This window comes from Haemaphysalis longicornis, unplaced genomic scaffold (genome assembly GCF_048455015.1).
Source record: "Haemaphysalis longicornis isolate Haplotype H1 unplaced genomic scaffold, Haemaphysalis longicornis Haplotype H1 scaffold_3, whole genome shotgun sequence".
Lineage (NCBI taxonomy): Eukaryota > Metazoa > Arthropoda > Arachnida > Ixodida > Ixodidae > Haemaphysalis > Haemaphysalis longicornis.
The window spans coordinates 15,557,485-15,578,201 of NW_027526335.1; the positions used below are offsets into that span (position 1 = coordinate 15,557,485).

At 49.0% G+C, this 20,717-nt stretch overlaps 1 protein-coding gene across 1 annotated transcript in view; it reads right to left on the bottom strand.

Annotated features, from left to right (window-relative positions):
• Window positions 1-7,144: 7,144 nt before the first annotated feature.
• Window positions 7,145-20,717, bottom strand: part of LOC144174011 (transmembrane protease serine 9-like) — a gene marked incomplete in the record, with an annotated part of 15,477 nt that continues 1,904 nt past the window's right edge. Inside the window, 9 exon segments of the mRNA XM_077702414.1 lie at window positions 7,145-7,441; window positions 8,428-8,561; window positions 10,544-10,812; window positions 13,775-13,866; window positions 14,145-14,224; window positions 14,336-14,451; window positions 16,025-16,149; window positions 17,831-17,964; window positions 19,443-19,699. Coding sequence (XP_077558540.1) covers window positions 7,268-7,441; window positions 8,428-8,561; window positions 10,544-10,812; window positions 13,775-13,866; window positions 14,145-14,224; window positions 14,336-14,451; window positions 16,025-16,149; window positions 17,831-17,964; window positions 19,443-19,699 — 1,381 coding nt within the window.

Below are 20,717 nucleotides of genomic sequence, written 5' to 3' on the forward strand. Positions count from 1 at the left end.
TTGTTTCAGGCTGCTCTCTCTCTCTCTCTCTCTCTCTCTCTGGTAGCGCATAATTGTCAGGCCAAATGGGGAGGGCCTTTGTGAGCTTTTTGTTGCGTCCGTTCGTCGTAGCATAAACGGAACGACGTGAAACGTAACTTGAACTGCGGTCGATAGACGATTTGAAGTTTCTTCTTCTTGTTCTTCTTCTTCTTCTTCTTATTATTATTATTATTATTATTATTATTATTATTATTATTATTATTATTATTATTATTATTATTAAGCTTTTACAGGTAGGAATTGATACACCACTCGTGGCATTGTTGGGTAGTTATCTAGATAACCGGTTCAGTTTCGTTAGCGTGAACGGGCAGACGTCTGCTCTGTACAGATCAACAAGCGGTGTGCCTCAAGGCTCCGTGTTGGGGCCTCTCTTGTTCTCCATTTTTGTTAATGATGTGTCAGCCGCAATTAAATGTCTTCTTTCCTTCTTTACGCTGACGACATTAAAATATTCAGACGGATTGAGCCCATTAATGACTGCATTGCCCTGGAGCAAGATATATCCTAATTTTCCAAGTGGTGCTCAGACAATAGATTAAATCTTAACTCTACAAAAACAAAGGTCATGTCTTATAGCAGGAAAACGAACCGCACTTTATTTTGCTACAGTATTAACGGCGGTTACTTGTCTAGAGTTGAAGAGATCAGAGACCTCGGCGTGCTTTTCGACAGTGCCTTAACTTTCTCACCTCATGTCACTCAACTTACTAGGCGGGCGCTACGCTCTCTTGGGGCTGTATGCAGGTTTTCTCGAGAATTCCGGTTTCCTTCTTCATTCCTAAAACTATTCAGAACGCTTTGTATTCCGCAACTAGAATATGCTTCTGTCATTTGGAATGGAACCTGTAGTTCCAACTGTCAACGTATAGAGCGTGCACAAACCAAATTTTCATCAATATTTAGGCATCGTTTTCCTTCGGAGCCTATCCCTATAACTGTTTCTCTAAGTTTCCGGCGGACCCACTCAGACCTTCTTTTCATGTACAAATTGCTTCATGGTATTATTTTATGCCCGGAACTACTTGAATCAATCAGTTTTCGCGTTCCACAAAAAGCTACAAGGCTCGCCCACCCTTTTAAAGCAGCTGGAGCTCTCAGCACACGTTCTCCTCTTCAAAGGATGCAGCATCTGCATAATGTTCACTCCGAGGAGCTCGATATCTTTCAGCGTCCTCTTCGGGAGTTTTTGGCCGGGTTGTCAGCTCTGACACACTAGGTTCATCTTGGCAGTGCTCTTTTTCTTCACTTGTCGTCCTGACGTGTGCATTGACTTCACCGAGCTTGTTCTTGTTCCTGGTTATTCGTGTATTGTGCTGATACTGCGACTGGACTGTAATTATCGTAGAATTTTTCTTTTTCTGCCGTTTTTATCATTAAAAGTTGCCATATTCACTTCATGCGTCCATTTAAAACTGAAAATGTACGCTTCCCGAATCTTGTAAAAACTTTCTTCTTTTCACTCACCCTTCCGTATAGTTACGCTTATTGTAAGATGTCTTCTTGCAATTGACCAGACATTACAGTTTCTATTGATTGCGTAATGTTGCCTAAAATTACACTATGGTATTTTTATTCTTCTTTGAAGTTGTAGTTTCTTCTTCTTATTTTTTGCTCACTCACTGTTCTTTTGCCAGCTGTTGATGCATTTCATTACTGTCTTCTACCTTTCCTGTGCGCCAGCACGACTTGATTGTGTAAAGTCGGTTGGATTGCACTGTTTTATTTCTAATCTTCTTTGCCGTTTTTTGTAGGTCTTTCTTTCTTTCTTTCTTTTTTTTTTGCTCACTGAGTGTTTATTAGCAAATTGTTGATGTACTACAATGCTGCATTTTCCCCTCTGAGTGCTCCAGCACGAAGGCCTCCGCTGTTCCTGGGCACTATAATAAACATTGATTGATTGATTGATTGATTGATTATTGTTATTATTATTAAATCTAACGCTTTTCGCACATTGTAAACGTCATATAAACAGGTTTATTTGCAGATTTTCCCTCTAACAAATCAATTATATATGTAAACGTGGTAATGGCTATTCTCCGCATTGTTGGAAGTCAGAGGTGTCGCTTATGCGGTTAACCATCACCCTGGCAAGCAACTCGCCCAACTAAAAGTGGCTCTTAAATTTGTGCGAGCAGAGATGCGTGGGTAGTTTTTAAGCTATTTGAAGACACAAAACAAGTTTTGTGACGTCACAAAAAAATCGCCAAAATGTGGCCGGGGTGTCGCCACTGCTTCAGACGTTTTCTTTGATATCTCGATAAGTTGTTTGAAGCTTGCGATAAAATTGGTATCATTGTAACCAAACTGCGTTTTGTCTTCATGTCTCCTTTAGAAAATATTGTTTATAACCATCGCACTAGAACTAAAATATTACAGTTATTAACAGTTCTTAAACTTACCCTTTTCTGTAACTTGGTTTGACAGTGAAGCTGTCAGTAGAGTTTTCGTTGTAGTTCCTCGTGGGGCATTGCTGCCTGTAAAGGGTGGTTTCCTGTAAGGCTGGTGAGTATACACGTGGAGCCGTCTCACCGTATATACGAGTTTTTCGAATCGCCGCTTACGTCGGTATGGGAGTGTGCCCGGTGCGATCTGCAGTAGGCACATGATGGTACGGGGTGACATGCCGATAACTAATGCGGCTGAACTGGTCCCGATAGCGGAAATTCGTGCGCTCAGCCGTCGCGAGGATGCGTAGTAAGGGGAGGTTGTGCGCGTTCAAAGAGGTGCTGCTCTCCGTTCCGCATCCAGGTAAGAAAGGCGCCCTTCTTACAACAGTACACTAATTGCAACCCTCGATAAATGCTAGAGGCAAGATAACGAGGATGGCATCGGAACGGCGATGGTCATCAGGCGTCACGACAGGCACCCTCGTGCGACGCGCGGAACAACTGCAACCAGCACTCGCTCATAATGTTTAAAGTTGAGGCCGTGCTCAAAAGTGCGACATCGCGAGCCTGGAATTGAACACGAGGGTATACCTTCGCAACCGAAGCCGGCATCTCCGCGTATTCTACCAAGAACTCTATTTTCGCCTCGTTGTGTACCGGACGGGCAGGATATTTTCTGCGCAGTAATTTATCAACCTCACCGCCCTATGTGCTGTGCCAGTGCGGTAACTGCGAATGCGCGCAACGTCGTTGACGAAATAGGAGTATCGTTAATTTTACACAATAATAGAAATAAAAACTCGTAGTTGAAAAACAACGAAGAAAGGAAGCACCGGCGAAACTGCCAGTGCCGGTGTCAACTGCGTTATTTTGCTCGCGGCGAGCTTCTGAAAGCCGGTTTAATGAACAAAGCGCTATAAGCCCTGGTTTAGGGTGACCGACAATTTTCACCTTTTTTTTTTTTTTCAGCCAACATCAGCTCCTTCTGGCGGACTACCACATGGCGAGTGGTCCCAGCAGCCGTTCCAAGAAGCGGCCGGGCTTGGGTGATGCACGATGCGCACATCGACAAGCTTCGACCCGATGAGAAGTTCTCGTCTCCTTTCCCTGAGGGGCAAGATGAAAGGAATCGGTAGAATACGCAAGCTGTAGCAACGCAGAGGCTCACAGGTACGTCGTCTGCTTCCGCCACTTTCGGTTCGGGAGCTCTCCTGGCCTCCCGTCTGCGGCCCGCTTTCACGCGCGCGCGTGCGTGTTGTTTACCTTTTTCAACCAAGGAAAACGCTTATATGCATCGCGCCTGAAACGAATGACAACGATGGATGCTGCCGCGGGGCTTCTCTGAAAGGTAAGCACTTTGTGACAAATAAACAACGCGCCCACACACATGTGAAAATCGCTGGAGGATGGGAGGCCAGCAGAGCTCTTAAAGTGGAAGTGGCGGAAGCAGACGACGTACCCGCGAGCCTGTGCGGAACCACAGCCGCGGGGACTTTCAGGAGGAGGCTACGCGCGTCGTCGTCGGGCCCCAGTCGGCATTTGTCATCATTTGTCTCCACCGCAAATATATGTACAGTTTTCGTCGTCGCTGAGTCGCTCACTTGGAGACCCTCGGGGTCAGATCCTCAGCGCTGCTGGGGCTGGGAGGAGAAGCTCCGGGAATTGATTGATTGCGGGGTTTAATGCGCCGCCGTTTCGCAGGCGATGAGGCGTGCCGTAGTAAAGGGCTCCGGATTAACTTCGGTCACCCCGGGATCTTTGAAGTGCGCCGAAATCTCGAACACACGGGCGTTTTCGGTTTCGCGCCTCCATCAGAAAAGCAGCCGCTGCGGCTGGGAATCGGACCCGCGCCCTTGGGCTCAGCAGCACAACGTCATAGCCACTGAGCCACCGCGGCGGGTAAAGCTCCGGGAAATAACGGGAGCTAAATAAAATAACAAAAAAGTCAGACGGGCGACGGGCATTATGATTATAGACGACTTCGGTTCAGGCAAATAAAATAAGTACAAGCAGCGCACGGTCCCGGCTTACCTTAACGTTGTTTTTGTTTTTACACCGTTAACCACGTGACAGTTCTAAACACGCAGTCATATAATGCTGCATGTGGAATAAAAACAACGGCTGCTTTTGTGCTTACTCTAGTAAAAAAAAAACAATGTAGCGTTGTGCTCAAATAATGGCGTTTGCCTTAACTCTCGTTAGCCGCGTCAATAGCTCAAATTAAATGTAAAGGATTACAGGCATTTTCACAGCTTAGTAGCAATCGCCTCATGAGCTTAGAGTCAGTCACGTTTTCGGGAAGGGGGTGGGTGCAGACGAGGTGGGGGGGGGGGGGGGGCAGCGATTAACATGACACGGCGAGGAAAAAAATTGTTGGGACGTTCTCATCTCTAGTAGTTCAGAAGGTCCTTGGAAGCGGAAGGGGAGAATCACCTCACCGAAGACGCCAACTTTTTCCTCGGGACCCGCGACTGTGCAAAAAGAGCGAAAATGGGAACGCGAAAGTGTTAACGTCGCAGTGCGCATCACAAAACTTCACTTTAGAGTGATTCAGTATTGGCGAGACTCGCGTATAGTGCTAAAATGGGATAATTTTGCCCGGTGAACACCCCTGATTCACAGCATTATTTCATGACCATTATCGCATGGTTTTCGTTCGTACTTGTGCGTACGCGTTTCGTTTTATCACGATAGTGCTTTGTTGACACCGCTTGTGAAAGCTATTTTACAAGGTCTGCGCTATCCACATGCATGTATTATTTTCCTTCCTAATACGGAGTACAAATGAAACGTGGGCACGTACGGCTGTTCGGCCTCCCGCTAGCCAGCTGCAACAGCCGCAAGATTTGGATCACGGAGCTGAGACGAAAATGGAAACCAATGCTGAAATTGATAGAGCGCCTTTCCAACGAACACTGAGGGGCTAGTCAAAAAGCCTGCCTAACGATGGCACGTACGCTCGCAGTTGGCACTCTATCATTCGGAGCCCCGGTCTATGAGTTGAATGAGACCAACACCAAACACATTCAGGTGCTCCACAGAGCCACATTGCGTACCATAACGGGCCTCCAACACACACAAAAAAGGCAGCCCTTGAGCAGGCAGTGGCACTTCCTCCCATCGTTACTGTAATGAAAGAAACAAAAGACCAAGCAGACCGCAAACGAGGTCTCACCCGCCAAGGATTGCTCCTCCCGGCGTGGGACGAACAAAAACCCACACCAACAATTGGGCTCCCCATCCCCCCTGCACCCTGGTCGATACCAGACAAAATCGAAAGCCACCACAGCAAGCCAATCCCACGGGCTCTTCCAGCAACCAGACCTCAACGTATTCACTACCTGATGGCGCCCAAACGGCCAAACGAAATTGATATCTTCACCGATATAAGCGTGACTCCCACACATACCGGTGCAGCATAGACATGTCCCGAAAATCCATCTTTTAACAGGCAAATATCTTTCAACCGGAACGATGGAACCGCATTAGAGGGAGAACTGCACGCCATAAACAGCGCGATTAACCCCATCTGCTACGAACTCGACTATAAACCACCGCCCAACGTGCGCATCTATTCATTCGCAGCAATCCGAGAACCACGAAAACCCCCTTCACTCAACTCACTTGTTAACTCCATATTACTGCTTAAAGAACTACTAATGAGCCACAAAGTGAACATCCGAATAGACTGGACATCGGGTCATGAAGAGGCCAGCCCAGGAAACCCGGCCGCTCACGCAGCGGAGCAGGTGAGTCTCAACGTTACATCTCCGCTAGTTTATACATCGGCTACTTCACCTGCCCTATTCATCCAGCGACTCAAGAAGCGCAAGAAATGTCAGTACGAACAAGTGACACCATCTGGTTATGTCGCTAACATGCCCTCATTAACAAGAGCCGAAGAAGTAGCTTTGCGCCAATGCAGCTTACACCCCACATATCATTAGGGCCCCACAACACCCTCACCCCCGCATTGTCCCTACTGTAACACGAACACCAAAGCAGACCTTCACCACTTAATATGTGTATGCCCATTCTTCAATGCACATCGTTTAGACACCATTCAACACATTTATCTAAACACCATACACCAAGAAGCACATGCCACATTAGATAAGTCTTTATTACACGAAATAGGCAAATTTGCAGCCAACAGTGGCCTGTCGCGAACAGTCTGACGAAGGACGACCCCGGCGAAGCCTCCGAACTGTCAGTAAACAGAAGAAAAAATGCCTGTAGCTGAAGCAACCCGTGTAATCCCCTCCCTCAAATCCCATTTTCCCCACCAAGTGACCTTAGCCCTCCCTTCCCCAAATAAAAGTTTTACTACTACTATTTCCGAATATTTTGCGCGCATCGTACAATGCCTGTGCCACTGGATGAAACCCCTAATGGTAATTCGCTCAGGCGCCAAGTTTTTAGTCAGGATGTCCTTTCACTGTAACTGGAAACTGGATCTGTCGGAATGTGCGTGCACGCGCGCGTGTGTGCGCGCGTGCGTGCGTGTGTGTGCGTGCGTGTGTGCGCGCGTGCACGTGTTTTGTCAACGCTATGCACACTTATGCATGTGCACCAGTTCAAGACGCTGCGATGACACATTGATGACGCACATAAAAAAACAACAAGAAAAACAATGGCGTAAAAATTCATTACAATGCGTAAATGCACAGGACAAAGAAAAACAGAAAAGAACGCTTTTCTCGTCACCCGAAGAAGCCATGCCGCATGGTTCGAAACAACCAAAAAGACACATGCTAAAAACGTTCGGCATATTCGTCGTATATTTAAAAGTGGCGCCAAAAAAGTGCTGGAAGGAGGAGAAGGAGGAGAGGCGGCTAGAGCGTCTTGAGGCCCGTGACCTTGCGTATCCACTTGAGCAGGATGCCGACTCGGGTGAAGACGGCCGGAACGTCCTCCTGGCCGCAGCCGCCTTCTCGACCCGAGGCAGCGATGCCCGCGGCGTAGTAGCGGCCCGCGTAGAACTGCATTAGCGGGCCGCCAGCGTCGCCCTGCGAGGGCATTGAGATAGTATGCATGTCTCATTTGGTCCCAGAATTAATAGCAAAAATTCAATGAGAAAGTTGGAGAATGTCCCGCAGCAGCAAGCCACCGCGGATATTCGAAAATAAATGAACAGGCAGCCGGAAGCCCAGGAAGATTTGTTATAGTAGGGACAAAAACAATTGTCAAAAAAACAAGTACACGGCCTTACGTCTTACGTATTCGAGCTTACGTCTCTGAAAGCGCTGTCCAGTTGTGGGTGAAACAGTTTTACGAACAAACGGCACAGCGATAAGAATACTATTCATCTGTCCCAAGCATGGTATCTAGGCTGTTTGGCTACAAAAGTAGGTGAAACTTCATGGAGCCAAACAGAGTTCCAACATGCAGGCCGGCGGAGACTAGTGGCGGCTAAGGATCGTTACAATAGCAGATTATCCGTTCCCTATTTCCGTCACAAAGACCGGCACACACAGGCCAGATTGCCTGCTGCAACTAATCCGTCTTCTAAACAGGACTGCTTTGAACTTCTGCAGCACCACTACCATCGCCTGCGCCTGGCAGTCCCGCACATAGTTGCCGCCCATTGACGTTTTCATCTGTTCGGACCTCCTGACTCTAATGCTCACGCAGGCAGCAGCCTGCGAAGAACCCTCCAATTTCCGCGCCTCCTGCACAGTAGTTGTCAAAATTTGGTGTGAATGACGCCAAAACTAATGACCGTCTGAAACTAATGACCGTCTGAAACCCACCGACGTTATATATAAGTCCAGCAGCCTCCTCGCTCTACTCGGCGTGTCTATGGCCAGAGCTATCTGCCCTCCGCTCAGACCTTCATTGGGCCGCGCCGCTATCGACTACCGTCTAGCCGTGTTTTCGGAAGCACTAGCGTGTAGGTACGCTGGATTTTCCTGCCTCCGTGAAATCTGGCCCATCTGCGCTGTAAGGGCTTTCTTTGGCCAGAAGCAGGCCAGGCCCTGGCGTATACACTCACGTCGCAGATGTCCCTTCCCTTGGCGCTGGCGCAGATGAGGCCCTGCACCGAGCTGCCGTTGTAGCGGCGGCTGCACAGCTCGCTCCGCACCACGTTCATGTACACCTCGTTCGGCGTCGAGCTGAACGGCCCGTCTGCGAAGAACGCGCGCTGCGCTGCGGTCAACCGTTTCGGGGTCGGTACGTAGTGTGACGGGCCCTGAAAGGACTGGGTCACCGTTTCCCGTTTGGGTGGGTCCACGCAGAGTGGAGAGGAAAAGAGACACGAGAGTGTATTAACAGATAACCATTAAATTCAATTAATAGGGATTTAAATGGTGCCGGCTCCCTCACCGGTCCCGAGGACGGGGTATTGTCAGCGCTCGTCCGGCTGCTTGATCAGGTATACGAGCGTGTCAGGTGGGTGTATGGTGCTGGGCCGTGAAGGCGAAATCCTCTGTTCTCGAGCCGATGAGGTGCACGGGAGGCGCACGATCACCGCTTCACCGGGGGCTCGAGCTTTCGAGCCCGGGAACGCGTACTCCGCTGGGCTGAGGAGGTGGTCCCGGAGTGCAGCTGTGGTCCCGCTGGTTCGTGTTGGTGGAAGATGAAGGACTTGGCGTTCTTACCCGTCTCGTTCTCGGGAAGGAATGCAGGAGCACGCTATCGGATAACTCCTACGGCGGCTTCCTCCGGCAAGATCACTTGGCGTCGGGTGGAGAAGGCGACCACGGGGGCTTGTTCCCGCGCCTTCTTGTACCTTCCACGGGTTGCGTGGAGAGAAAGGATGGCGCGTTGGGGAACGAAAGGGGGACCGGCCGGTCATTGTTTGCTCCCCGCGCGTACGCGTCGCCTCCACCAGCGTTGCGGGCGCTTAAAAATCGGCTTGGGCCCGTACCCGCGAAGGGCAGGCATTGTACGCACGCGGGATGGTTCGAACGGTGGCACCGGTGGCAACGTCACAGTAGGTTGATCCTCTTCACTATAAGGGAATCTCGTAATTTAGCTGCACTACACTGCGTTAAGATTATCAATCTATGCCGCCAACAAAACAAATTTGGCGAATGAGAGGACAGCAGAGTGCATACTATTTCATTAAAAAATGTCATCTGCCTTGCGGCAACACGCAATGCAGAACGTCATGCTTTCACTGCGTGATCCCAGCACAGACAGAAGTTTTGAATCAAATCGTATGCTCGACATCGTCATCCGTCGAAATTTTATCGTTGGCTGCACAAATCATTCATTCGAGTACATTGAAACGAAGCTGAACACAGAATTATCACATAGGTACCGCCATCAATGTATATTTCGCTGCGACCATACATTCGTGTGAACGGGCCCTGCTTTATTCGCGCTAGAATTCTAGTGCCCAGCTGCTATTCTTTCTTGTAATTCAATCTACACCTTAAAACTTCTGTTACGTTCGATTAGGAAGTCTTCCTCCAACACTGGTCTCTCTCCCTCTACTCCGGAAATAAGGCGACACCTTCATTAATACGGAGTCACTAGGTGTGACAGGCACACAAACGTTTTATATTCATATAATGTTGCTGCGAACCATGCATTGGATTTGTTTATTTATGTTTTTGCTTTTACCGCCAGGCTGCGCCGGGCTGTGTTATTTTTGCCCCGAGTGAAGCGCATGCTCCATTATTTCTTATGCCGCACGGATTATATCATTTGATAGGGAGAATGTTTCGCCCTAATGCCACTAGTTAAGAATAGTCTTCTTTTATCCACAGAGTTCTAGACGTGATTCGAAGGTTCGAGAAACAGCCGCGCCGAAAGATAAATGCCCGCAGAGCAGACGCCGCGGCATTCTATTCGCCGACACTAGCATGCGCACATCACTTTGTTGACTGCTGCTTCGCCGCGTGTGTATTTTTTGAGTTGTTAGGGGAGCACAAGTTCGTTCCAATAAACTTGTTTTTCCTTCTAACCGACTGCGTCATCGTGACAATATTTATAGCAGCTTTATACCTCCCACCGTTCCCTTTTTGGAACTTCCGCTAAAACAGGCAAGTGGGAAACCTCTACCGTTTGAGCGAGTGCAGGATAGAACCAAGGAAGGAGCTCGGGGCGAAAGCAGCGAGGGGCGTGTGCGCATGCGCGGACGACGCCCCCACTGGACTCACGGGTGTGCACGCGTCCCCATCCGGCCACGAGCGTCTTGGTGCCGGGCATGTACCGGTCGGGCGACTGGGGCAGGCAGATGGGGCGCACGTGGTCGGCCGTGCTGGCCACGGGTCCGCTGAGGCGCAGCAGCGCCGCGTCGTAGTACGGGTGCCGGTAGTTTGGGTGCTGGTACACGCGGCTCACGTTGTGCGCCGTGCCCTGCACCTGCGGTCGGCTCAGGTCGTGCACGCCCAGGCGGACCTGCAGCCGCTCCGGGTGCGCCGTGGCCCTGCGTGCAGCGCGCACGCGTTGGGCTCGCAGATAGACGACGCTCGCTTGCCGGATGAACAACGCATTTTACCACGGGGATACGTTTTCGCGTAACACGATCTTCAGTCACGATTTTTAAACGGAACCTGGGTGCGACTTATCGGTGTGCCTTAATTTGTGTTCGTGTGGCAATGGGTATACCGCAGGGCTTTACTTAATCCGGCTAAGTGCGAAGGCATTGTCTAAAGTAGGTATTTTGTTCAATCGGGTGTTTCTTGTGGCGGAAATTGTTCGGAAATATTTAGATAAGACGTAACATGATGACAAATGCGGGCTCATACGCCTGAATGGACAGCGCAGAGACGGCACGATTTTCTGTGTACCCGCTTGTAATAGTGATTAATACAATTTGTATGAAGACTGCACCGTAACTTCGGATTGATAATCAAGCTGAATGTTAAGAAGGCAGGAACAAAATGTAAAGCTCGTTGCTCCACTCCATCGCACGACCTCGTGCCCTCGCACGCATCGCCTGGAAAGGGGAGGAAGCTTCCGTCATTGTCCGGAGTCCGTCTCAGGGCTGTTGGAAGGAAGAGGAGGGGGAATGCAGCTCCACGCACCGTACAGTGGGCTGTCCTTTCCCACGCGCGTCCCTCGTGTCCGCCCGCCGCCTGTGCTAGCTTGTGCCGCTCGCAATCAACGCGCTTGTTTCGCGTCCCTACCCAAAGGTAGCAGTTATTGCGCGTGCTTTGCAACGAGGCAGTTCTCAGTCCTCACTTACCAATCTAGAAATGGCTTACAACAAACTGGCAGAAAATCTAAAGCGTCCAGTTTTAGGCGAACGCTATCCCATTTCGTGCAATCGGCCGTCCATTTGGGCGACAGCTAGGTGTGTGCCATTCACCTCACGTTTTCTTCGGAACCTTTCACGGCCACACCTTCACGGACTACGTCTGTCCATGCCATTTCCACTCTCCCGCTCTCTCACGCACTCTCTCTCCTTTTCTGGACAGCCAACAAGACTCTTTTTCCAACATCAGGTAGAAAGTATAGTCGCCTGATGCTTAAACTTATCGTTTTAGTGGAGGCAATTGGTTGCTTTAATGGGCACAAAGGAGAGCAAACCGTGCAGTTACACGTTTCTAGTTCACTGTAGTGCAGTTATCGCCGGTGCGTTCCAAGGCCCAAAAAAGGAGTTCTGTTGAAGCGAGAGCAACAATAAGGTCAACTGCTTCCGACAATTTTTGGTCACTACCTTGTAAGTTCTGTACCACAGAGCGTTTTCGCATGCTTGCATGGATTCTAATGGCCATACATGCGTGAAATCCAAGATGGGGGTACGAGGACTTGTACAACTACCGGTCATAGCACAGGTCACTGCCGACGCCAGCGCTCTAGTTCACGCTATTACATTTACAATACCACGGCGATGACGCGGAAGATGACGTTGCTAGGGCGATGGCTATGAGCATAGTGCTATGCGGATGATTTGCAGGGGAGTACTTATACGATAACTTTCCGGTTGAGACAAAATCAACGGCCTAAGATAGTCACAATGCAACACTATACACATACCGCCAACTATATGCGCTAGACTATGGAGGTGAAGGGATGAATACGATGCAGGTCTTGGGGCTTAGATCTCGTCATTGCCTTGTTGAAATCGAACCAACAACTGGAGGCTGATCACGGAGTGACGCATGATAGAAATATCACTCAGTACAGCGGCAGGAATGTGAGAGCCTTAAAAGAGGCCACGCAGACAAAATACTAGTTTGTTTTATTCAAAAGGTTAGGTGTTTTATTGTGCCCCCAGTGCTTCTCCGGCAGCAAACGAAGGTTTATTCCCTGATATTTTATTCCCTAAATTAATCAATTTAGGTTAAAATTTTGATTCTTCCGCCAAATCGTGTGTTTCGTGACGTCTGCGATGACGTAACAACGGCACGTCTTCAAACGAACGCTAGTGCGTCGTTTAGTACTCAGTGTACTGCGGAGCGCCTTGTTTACCGTCAGTTCTCCTAGATGGCGCCACCATACTGTGCACGAACGCTGTCCGCATTTGCTTTGTTTCTGACCGTATTTGCATCTGGCTCGTTTTTGTTACAGTAGGTAGTAATTGCTTCGTAAAACATGGGGTATGCTCGACAAACAGGGTCACGTAAGACAATGTCGCTTATGCCAATCGGCCGGTGTCGATTGAGACAACGCGAAACTACGCACTGGTGTGCAGCTATAACAAGCATAGTGCGCGCAGTACCAACAGCAGTACGCCCTGGGGCTTTTATGTATACTTGTACTTTCGTAACTTCAATTTTTTACCCCGCCAGTCTTACTGCTGCAAATTGAATATGAATTACACTTAAGCGCAAATAGCTCGGTCTGCAAGCCTATAAGCCCTGCCTAACTTGCGTTTGCTTTTGCCGACCTCAGCCAATCGCACGGCTGTGCATATGACATCATAGGTTTGTTGCGGGAAATGAGCGACTGAGTCGCATGGCCATTCCCTTTCCTCCCAATTATACAGCTTATTTGAGCGAAGTTTGCGTTAAAAGTGGTGTCAGTGTGATTTTAACGAGGCAATCTTTCGAATGAAGCAAACTTGTATTTTGTCTGCATGGCCGCTTTAATCTGTTGAAAATCCATTCCGCGCCTTGTTCTTCGCTTCCACGTCAAGGTCACCAACTAGGAAAAGCTCAACAAACGCTAGGGTAGGCGTCTGCACATTGGTGTGCTTGCGACCTGGCTCCGATTCACCTTTCTTTGGAACCACTGATGACTCACCCATCATGGCCAGCACTGGCCGAAATCGTGGCGCGACTCCAGCACTACGCTGCTGCGGCAAGTATTTGGCTCCTGGAGACGAGTGGTGATTGGCTCAATGGCAATAGAAACAGGCGTGCCCCCTCGGTAAAATACGCGCCGTGGATTATGTGCGAGTGAGAAACTAATTTGCTCGCCTTTAGAAGCAGAAAACTTACTCAGTTCCTATTACCCCGGCTGCCGTAAGCACGAATCCTTTGCCAATGTAGGCCGCAGATCCAGACAGGTTACCCCGAAACATGACTGCGGCCTGCAGGGAAAGAACTTTTATCGCATACATCTTCGCTATCTAGCAATTACGTTAGCAATCAACACGTTTCGATTACCCTTGCATGGGCTCCGGATATAAGACAGTATAACGTAAGCATCCCTTAAGCGAGTCCTACAACTTAGGCAGCGGTCAGTACTTACTGATCCACTGGCTTGACACTCGCGAAATGTATTAGTTTTATTTCAAATCTGGAAAGTTTCGGCCCCCCGTTTAATTCGAAGAAGATCAGCCCAAAGTGGCTGTGCTGCGTATCTTACCAGCCAGGGAAACTTGTGGGCGAACACCTGGGACCCGCCGACAATGCGCCCGTGGCCATAACGGCTGGCCACACCGCAGGCTGCGTGCAAAGAAAAGCGCGATGTGATTTCAAGCATTCGTTGAGTGAGTTTATAATACCCGCGAAGGGAATGGAGGACGCGTGCGCGTCCGCGCATTCCTCGGCCCTCACAGTTAAGGTTGGGCTTCTTGAGCGGCCTGATAGCGTTCTCCAGCTCCAGTGTGCGCGTGTCGTCCGCCTGCGTGCACAGTCGGCCCTTGGTCACGCTCCAGATGAACTCCGAGTACCTGCGACGGGGGGATTACGGAAGAGGGTAGCTCCAATTGCATTTTAAAAGGAATTGGCAGGAACAAGGAAGCTGATGACAAATCGTACGCGCAAGCACACAACCTCAGTGACAGGTGACCTGCGAAGTAGAACCACACGCGGACGTAAGAAAACTCTTACAACGTACTAATTAGCTGATCAATTATCTAAGACGCGCAACTTAAATTCGCATGTCCGGACACATTATAAATTCATAACCGCAAATAACCCGAAACCGGACCCATTATAAAATCGACGAGGGCAGGCAGCGTATTACACAAACGAGTGGGATTAAGCATGCGCGTTCTCGCGAGCCACGTTCCCCCTTTTTTGTGGCAGAATGACTCGTTACATTACGCTGTTTTCACTGCAAGACTTCATTTAAACGATACACTTGTTCTCCAGAATAAGCCGCCTGTAAAGGATGCACCACTGTAAGCAGAGTCGTCATGCAGGAAAGCTTGTGCTTTGAGGGGGAACGAGGTGAGAATGGATCACGAAATATTTCCCTCTTTCTACATACAAAAATCATACATACATACATACATACATACATACATACATACATACATACATACATACATACATACATACATACATACATACATACATACATACATACATACATACATACATACATACATACATACATACATACATACATACATACATACATACATACATACATACATACATACATACATACATACATACATACATACATACATACATACGGCAGCGTATGCATTCAACAATCCCATAATCTTATAACTGATGTAGCAACAAGTGTGAATCATTGTTATTTCTTACCAGCGCTCAATAGCGCCAACCGGTCGATACGTCAAGAGCATAGACGCAACGCAAAGCCCATACCAAGGTAACTGCTAAACGAACCTTTGACAAACTCCACGAGGTCTTACGCGTTAAGCAATAATACCAATTCAGATATCAACACACTCCGTGAAGTACGATATTAAGACAGCACAACAACGAGAAACTGTTCTGCTCGCCGCTACTCTGGAGGCAGTACTCACAGCAGCCCGGATGTCTGAATCCGCCACTAGGATCCAAGGAACTCTGTCTGACGACTAAAGCCTGTTTTCTTTTTGCTCCGTAGCGCTCCATAACCTACGGACGACCCTTCCGTAGGCCCTATACGGAGCGCCCTTTCGGAGGTCCAAAACCCGTTTTACAGATCGCCTACGGGAAAGAGGCCGAATTCGATCGGTGAGCAAATTTAAAGGAAAGAGGCCGTTTAAGACTCTTGAAAGCCCACCTCGAGCACCAAATGAAGACTTCTCTCTCTCTCTCTCTCTCTCTCTCTCTCTCTCTCTCTCTCTCTCTCTCTCTCTCTCTCTCTCTCTCTCTCTCTCTCTCTCTCTCTCTCTCTCTCTACAGCGCTCTGTGCACACGCCTACATCCTCTCGGGATGCCTATTATGGGAGTCCTTGTACCTGCATGTTGAAGCAGCTTCTCCTTCAGTTGAAGTGCTGCGTTCGACCCCTGCTTGTACCCGAGCTGCACTGGCGGAATGAGCGCGCTTCGCCGACGCACCTTGCGACGCGCGTGTAGATGCCCGGGTAGCCGGGGCGTCCGCAGCCGATGCCCCAGGAGACCACGCCCACCTGAAGCCAGCGGCCGTCGCCGAGCTGCAACATCAGCGGGCCGCCGCTGTCGCCCTGCAGCGGGGCACACACGGCCCTCGACTCCGTTACAAAGGCTCCACACTTCACGAAAGCCTCGCTGTCACTTTTCTGTGGACACCAACCGCGGTGAAAAAGACCTACCCACCCCGCTTCTCGCGTACGAAGTTATGGCGACATACCGTCGTAGGTAACGCCTGTCCCGAAGAGGACGGCTGTATCGAGTGTTGATAGTTTGTATCAGTTGACGTTCCTTAACTCGTCTAGCAAATTCTGTACACACTGGTTTCGTTCCTCGGCAGGCATCAGGCGTTGCACGCCTCAAATAATCTCGCATGAGAGGGAAGGATGCGTGATGCTGCCACACCAGGATGTGAGTCGATTTTCAGTTTCAGGCCTTTAGTACGCCCGTAGGACTGCGATGTGGCGGCTAATCGCACAATCTCCGGCTGTGCACGACGCGTCTTGTGCGACCGCCATCGAAATAAGCACGCCGTACGACTCATAATAGCAGGCTTAGCGGTCACTACTACAGCCAGCGTAGCTCGCTACTCCATAGTTCCCTCAACTCCGAATACCCTTCTCGTGTAATCTCACCCATTTGTTCTTTCTCTCCCATCTTTGTTCGTGAAAAAGCGACAACGGGCGTAGTGACGTAGAGACACGGGTAATCTATGCCACTCTCTCGGAAAGAAAACGAAGCATGGCTCAAGCATTCCTTTAACAAAGTGCCTAACGAACATTTGGGACTGCGCGCCTCTGCATCTAGAACAATTTGACATTTTCTTTTTGACATTTTCTTTTAAAGAACAAGGCCCGAACAAAGAGCCACTCGTCCCCAGTACGGCTTCCCATGGCAGCCTTCACACAACACAAGTTTGGTTCGTTCAAAAGATTGCCTCGTTAGAATCATACTGACACAACTTTTAACGTAAACTTCTCTCAAATAAGCTACAGAAAATTGAATGGCCATGCAACCGACTAGCTGATTTTCCGCAACAGACCCTATGATGTCATACCACCCAGCCCTGCGATTGGCGGAGGCCGGCAAAAACAAACGCAAATTAGACAGAGCTTATAAGCTTGCTGAACGAGCTATTTGCGCCTAAATTTAGGGCACATTCTTTTTAAAGCAGTAAGAATGGTGGGACAAACAGCGGAAGTTACGAAAGCACACGTAAACATAGAAGTACCGATGCGTACTGCTGTTGGTACTGCGCGCACTATGCTTGGTTTAGCTGCACAGAACTGTGGGGCTTTGGGGTTGGGTCAGACGGCACTGGCCGATTGACGCAAGTAACGGTGTCTTACATGACCATATTTGTCGAGCGAGCACTATGTTTCACGAAACGATCATTTTCTCCTTGAACAAAAACAAGCCAGGTTTAAATACGGTAAAAACAAACCAAAGGCAGAAAACGGCTTTCCGCGGTATGGTGGCGCCATCTAGGTTCGCTAACGGTAAACAAGGCTTCGCATTCGGCTGAAGAGCGTTCGGTTCCTGTGATGTCATTGCAGACCACGAAAACACAGGATTTAGCGGGAAAATAAAAATTTGAACTTTAATTGACTAATTTCTCAGTGAATAAAACATCGTTTGCATCCGGACAAGCGCTGGGGACACTATCCAACACGAAATCTTTCGAATGAAACAAACATATTTTGTCTGCATGGCCCCTTTAAAGGACAGCCGGGGAGCAGAGGAAAGCACGCGTACCTGGCACGTGTCCTCTTTCTGTCCCCCCGCGCAGAGATTGGTGTCGAGGATATCTTCGCCCAGTTTCTCCTTGCACAGGGCTAGACTCATGAGCGGGACCTTGGCCAGCTTCAGCACATCACTCGTCTGGCTCACTGCGTCCAGCAAGGAATGCACGGGACACATAGTGCCTCTACTGACAGAACAAACTCGCAGTGCCGTTTGGTTCCTCGGAAACATACGTTAATTAGATAGGGGTGTCGAAACAGCGGGCCGGGTTAGGGAGTAGAATCACTTTTATCAGTACAAGTTACTTTTAATGTGAACCCTCTCAAAAGCTTTCGCTGTTGCCCCTCTTTTACCAATCTGCCTGCAAAACTTCCCGTTCGCTGTCACTCTGAATCTTGTATACACTGTGACACCCCTAAGCTATTACACGTGTCGAAGTGCACATTTATGCTCTAGTTTTTTTTTAAACACGGTGAACACAATTTTGAGCTATAGCGAATAAAAAGAAAAAAATAGGATTGCAATTACTTGCGTACTGTCATTTCCAGAGCCCGACTGAAATATGGTCTAGGTGACCACAAAAGAAAGTTGTTGAGCTCCGCACTTTGCGTAATCTACTAACGCATGGCACTTATCTTTTTGGGCAGCAACTTTCGCCAGCAGACATTCTTATGCAGAGTAAAATTGTTGTCATTCTAGAACCTGCAACGTTGAGTGAAAGGTCTGTAGAGAGCAATCGTCAGAGTGAATAAGAGAATTCACCCCCTTTTGTGCACTATCGTAGAAAAGGCAACGGTAGGTAACATGCTACGTATTGTGCACTGGCGTATGCATAGATGGAAAGGGGGACCCCCCCCCCTTTCTCCCCAGAAAAAAAAAACTGGGAGGGTGAGATTGGGGGGAGGGGGATGGGGGGAGATTGATGAGGCCACTGAATTTATACATTGTCAAACAATGACTGCAGGCAATTATGTTCCCGTCGCCAGCTACACACCGACCTCTCGCCTCTTCTATGTTGGTCCTCAACACGTCAATCAGCCATTTTGCAGTGTACCCCCCCCCCCCAAAAAAAAGAACAAAACCACCCGAAGGTGACGTAAAATAGGCCATCGTCATCCAGAATGTTTCCAATTTTATTGCTTCTTTCTTTGGGCTTTCTGTTTCAAACGCGTAAACATGCTTTGGTGACTTCCCCAAGAAATCTATCCCATAGTTTGTGCGTCCGTCCGTTAGAATCCAAAAGAATAACACAACCTGTTAAACATAATTGCTAAAGCCAAACACAGCACGCGGTGCTGCCTCGATAGTACTGGTGGCGGAAAATGAGGATGATATCAGCTGCAGAATTACGCACAGAGATTGCATTTCACAAAGCGACGACCGCGGTTCAATAAACACGCAAGAGAACACGGCGAAGCGACCCTAGCGAATACTTTATCCCGTTACAACTCTTTCTAGTCACGACAGATCGAGTAATTTTTTACGCTCCTTCAAGTCAATCCGCCATGTTCGTTGCACGCGGCAAAATAACTCGCCAAGCGAGTTATTCTGCCAACAGAGCAGGCCAACTCGCCAAGAAAGCAGGTCAATTCACCAAGAGAGCAGGCCCCCGCTTCCCACGTACCCTCGGCAACGCGCCCCCAGCCGATGACGGTGAAGAGCTGCTTGTCGTGCAGCGGCGTGTCCTCGGTTTCGATGCAGAGCGGCGAGACGAAGTCGTGGAACACCACGGGCTCGGAAAGCACCAGGAGGGCGATGTCGTGCACGTACGCGACGCCCTTGTACTTCGGGTGCACCACGCACGCGGTCACCGTCACCGGCAGCGGCGTCGACGAGATGCGGTGTCCGCCCAGGACTACGCGCAGCTTCTGGTCCTTGCGCCTGCGGCATCCGCGCATGCGCACAGCGTGAGATAAGGATCCTCCGCAAACATATAATCGAGGAGCTCATGCTTCGGGAATCAGTCTCGCCGCATATGCAGCGATATGATAGAGTGGAAATGAAATCGCTGCTGGGGTTTTGTAAGCCCGTAAATGCGGCCGTTAATATGAACATGTCGGTATAGAAGGAGGTAGCAGGCACCAACCCTTCCCTCGCGCGGTGCTGTAGACTCTAACAGCACGCGCGTCCGGGACATAAGCTACTTAGATGTACCCCAAACAATGCGGCCTTTTTTTCTTCTTTGATTGCCTCGAGCAAGCTCTTTCCTAATTATGCCTCTATTATAAGCGAAAATAAAAATCCACCCGCTTTTCGCAGCGACTTTCAGCATTAAGAGACCAACTCATTAAATAGCATTACCGTTTCAGCAAAGTTTCCACTACCGCCTTCGTTTCGCGTCACCCTACGAAACGCTGCTGCGTCGAAGCACACGGACCCCTCTTTGAATATGAGAGTTAGACTAAATCAGATAGAACACCAGTTCACTTCCTTGGTATTCCGCCCACTAAGGGGTGCTTCCCTTGCGCATAAGGATTTAAACCAACTCAACTGAAAAAGAAGGTGTTAAAGTTAGTTGAAAAACGTAGCTCTCGGTTTTCGTAATAAACTATGACTTGACATAGTGAACGGGCTGTACGGTCTGAATGATAAAGCTGCTGCAGACGGCAGCTCACAAGTGATTAGTTTACATATGCGGCCATATACCTGCACTGCTTTCTTGTGATGGGTATGAGTGATGATGCCAAGCAGCAATCTCATAGTTATAGCTAATCAAGCCCTTCCCCTTCCTTCACCAATGCGGACAGGCAGTGGATTGCACACACGAGCGGTATTGGGCGTCCAAGTTCTCACGAGTCCACCTATAACCCCATTTCCGATTTGACATGGTGTGACTCGTTACATACCAGCTGCTACAGCCTATTTTCATTGCATAACTCAATTATAACGAACTCCTTTC